Here is a 4119-nt window from a genome sequence, read left to right as displayed (position 1 = left end):
ATTTCTGGAACCCCTTAGGCCGGTTCTTTTATATCGGCATGTCTTTCCAGGAAGCACTTGCAGAGGTTGTCGAAGCGCTACACCACGTTATATGGTATATTGACGATATCGTAACCGCGAACGACACTGCTGTGGAGCACTGAGACGCTCTCCTTGCTGTCCTCCGTAGGTGTCAACAGCACGAAATCCAGCTTGGGCTGAAGAAGTGTCATGCCCGGTGGCATTCTTCCGCCGGCCGGTGACCATCCTCGGCCGCAGGGTAGGCTTCAGGGGCGTGTCGATCATACACGAGCGCCTAGCAGCCCTTGTGAATCTCCCGCACATGACGGACTATAACTTGGCTAAGTGATGGTACCATATAGTTGCGTATTGGAAATCCTATGTAGGTGGGTTTGATGCTTTTGAGAGACTGCAGGTCTCAGAAAAGATTTTACAGCAACAAACCCTGTTTGATTTATAGAAGTCATCAGAGCGCTAACCAAGTTGATTAAATGACTCCCGCGAGTTGAGTGAATACTTAACCGACTCCCGAGAGCAGATTAAGCTTCTCAACCGACTCTCGAGAGTGGATTAAGTTTGTCAACCGCAACAATATAAAAATAGCTGCGGCCCAATGCGAGTCACAACCGATGCGAAAAAGCATCATGTGATCAGAGTGAGATTTAATTGCAGAGAAGTCGAAATAGAATAGCATCGAAGTGTTAAAGTGTTATGCTGAAGGTTTCTCATACTGAACATATGAGTTTTTGTCCTGGCCAGCCCAAGCGGCTAAACAGTAGCATAAACATAGGTATAAAACCAAAGGTGAGGTCAGAAATAAATAAATATATATCTGCACTATATTTAAAGTCTACTACAATACATTCTAACAACTTAACAGGTCCGTCTGATCTCGTGCTATCAATATGCCATGTACAACACAGAAGGAAGCTGTTCCCCAGTATCTACGCCACACCGCTTCAGAAGCAACATTTCTTTTTCAAGAAAATCTCACGAGTAATGTTTACCTGCGAAATTGTGCTGCCTGTCCCTGTACAGAAGATTACCCACATCCGTCGTGATGCCTGTCGCTGTATTCTGCGTTGTGACATATTGGTAGCGCGAGATCAGACGACGATCTCACTTTTAATAAGTCCCGAACTTCTCTTTCCTTTTATAAGACAATACAACTGCGATACTAGTTCATTCTTGGATCGCGAAGCCAATGGTAAGACTCAGGGGATCTGCTAAACATGGTGGGATCTAGTGCTTAAACTAAAGGGGTTTCTAGATATATTTTATTTTTCACTTTTAAAATATCAGTACAACCAGGAAGATCTGGATTATATATGTTCTGCAAGAACAACTATCAAACCGCATGCCTCATTGTATCTCGGCTGATCTTGTGCGTATCGTGTAGTGATGTATTGTCACGATCCTAAGTGTCTCTTTGCACATTCAGCTCTACACATGTCACGCGAGCGGTTTCAGATTTGTATTTTTTTGAGTATATGCACAAGTCATAGAGCATCCACGCGGAGAATTCCCACCAGTTGACGCGTATTTAGGCAAATCTACCATCTTCGATGGCAAACCCAACCAGTTAACCCAAACAATGAGCTTTGACGCTTGGGTACGATTGCTAGTCCGCTTGCTCATCATAATCGCGGGGTCCTCCGAGGTAATCTGTGTGATATACTACAGCATATAATATGAATTTATTTAGTTTCATTTCGGTCAATTTTATCGTGAATAACCTCTAATCTCGCGATAGATCTCAATTTTTAAAATAACCTCCAATCCCGCGATAAATCAGTAAAGTTGCGCATGTAGGTTGACGCACAGCTTAAATCAGCTCATTCTGCACTGTTGACCTGTCAGCGGCGTTTATATAATATATGATGCACTAGCAGACAGGTAGGTTTGAATAGTTATAGTATGGTGCTCTCTAACCAGAACTCTATATTTTGATCTTGTTTTAACGTTTCCTGATACTGCATAGTACTTTCAAGAGTATCACGCGGCAGAAGGGCTAATTCAAGGTGCCGAGCGTACTTTGATGGACGTGGTGGCGACTTTCACTTCTAAATTTGATCGGATAAATAAAGGCATCAAACGACTCACAAGAGTGGTCAACCGTAAGAATAAGGCGGAGACAAATGGTGAGTTCGAGAAGCGTCGTACTTACCCTGGGATAAGGAGAAGGGTCACATCACAGCCTCAACAGCAGAAGATGACCCAATGAGTCAATCATCCTCGTCAGGCTCAGACAGTCAGCCCTATGTGACCCTTCTCAATACACCCATGACAAGTGCGACGCTCCACAAAGTCACACTGTGGACCCGCCTTTTTCTCTTGACCCGTTTGATATTCTTATTCATCTGGTCAAACTTAGAAGTAAAAGTCACCAACACGTCCTCCAAAGTACGCTTGACACCTTGAAATAGCTGCTATTGGTATAGTGTACGCTAACTACTGCGTACATAGCGTACATAAATGCAAAAAGCTTACAACGTCGCACGGTCGCATACTCTCGTCTGCGCTTGTTCATTATACGACATCGACCACTCATACAAACTGCGATAGTATGCAGGAGGGACGACTACGATATATAATACTGAATTTTATCTGTCCTGACGTGCCACATTCTGTGATATAAAATAAACTACGAGACGGAAGCCAGGTATGACACACAAGCGTGATACATCAATACATACCAATATTCATGTAGCACAGAACCATACCACATCTAGTTGCCCCCTGCTGCCGCCCGTTCCTGCCTCGCCTTGAGCTCGTCCATGAAATTTCCACCGCCTCCAGTTTTAGCCATGGGTTTGCGTACGATCTTTCTGGGCGTCACTGTCACCTTGGGTGCCAGCGCATCTTTCTTTTCCTGTTCTTCGGTCTCCGGAATCTTGAGTCGCAGCCGATCCTTCCACTGTTAGGCCGAGCCGTGACGAGTGTGTATACATGAGTTCCAGTCGATGGGTATTGTGATAAAAGGTGCACTTTTTCCGACAGGAAACAAAGGAGTGAAAATGATTTTCTTTAGAGAAAAAGTGATACACGATTGTGCGGGCAGTGTAAATAATATCGACGCACAAAATCTAGAGATAACTCGCCATACAGAAACGCCAACAGCACTTGCACGCAGACTTATCACACAAAAAAAATAGTGGATGCTAAAAGTAGATACATGGTGGTTTACACTATAAGCTAGATCAATATAAGATAGATTAAGCTAAATATAGTATAGTCACCGAACACGTGTGCATATAGTGACGGCAGTGACAGATGAAGATACCTCAATTTGGATGGTCTGATCACTTCTGAATTTAGGAAGCACGTAGTAGATCGCTCTCAGTTCCTTAGACGAAAGCCCAAGAAGTACAAACTGCCTGAAATCATTCTGATGGAGATTTCCGATAATCTATAGAGTTAAAACAAACAGTGACAAATTTTGAATATCGATACGCTTTGTTCGCCCGTTATGATCTGGCTATCGTAGCCGAAAGTATTTCTAGGATATGACTCATTATAATCAGGACAAGCACCAGCTCATGGTGTTAAGAGTATCTGTATCAGGTTAAAAACCAAAAACAGGCCATGGGCAACGGGAAATGTGTGCAAATATCAACTAGTACTATGCGACTCTCAAGCATGACACTGATATATATATACCTTGGAGTCCACATCGATCAAGCTTAGTTCTGGATTTTTAGCGATCTTCTTCTGCATTTCTGTAATACAAAGGGTCGATATTTTTGCACACATTAGCGAAGAGCAATTGCTTGAACGGCAAAAAAAACGGGTTGAGCGCCATTTAGTCCCAGTCAACACGACGTGAGAACGAGTTTGCACGGAAGCTTATTTCACCATCCATTCCCAAGGCGCGCAAGCCATCGCACTGCCAATAATGTATCCAACATATCTCGAGAAAATTCAATGAAGCTACTACACACCTTCATCGGTCGCGGCTTTCTTCCTTGTGAATCTGCCTTTGCAGGCTTCCCATGCGGCCTTGTTCAGTGGTCGCATCTTGGCCTGTTATAACCGCAAATATTTGTGATACGCTGAGTATGACAAAGACAGTCAATACGAAACATACCTTAAACGGGCCTAAGTGAAAACAATATATAT

The 4119-nt window shown here is 43.4% G+C and overlaps 1 protein-coding gene across 1 annotated transcript; it reads right to left on the bottom strand.

The window, feature by feature from the left end:
• Nucleotides 1–3283: 3283 nt before the first annotated feature.
• Nucleotides 3284–4017, bottom strand: SARC_10969 (hypothetical protein; the record flags this gene model as incomplete). The annotated part of the gene is made up of 3 exons (XM_014294962.1): nt 3284–3409; nt 3661–3719; nt 3942–4017. Coding segments are annotated over 3 exons (261 nt in total), but the record flags the coding sequence as incomplete, so codon positions are not given.
• Nucleotides 4018–4119: the final 102 nt, after the last annotated feature.

This window comes from Sphaeroforma arctica, assembly GCF_001186125.1.
Source record: "Sphaeroforma arctica JP610 unplaced genomic scaffold supercont1.1466, whole genome shotgun sequence".
NCBI lineage: Eukaryota > Ichthyosporea > Ichthyophonida > Sphaeroforma > Sphaeroforma arctica.
Note: the sequence above shows the minus strand (reverse complement) of the source record. Positions and strands in the feature narration are given on the sequence as shown.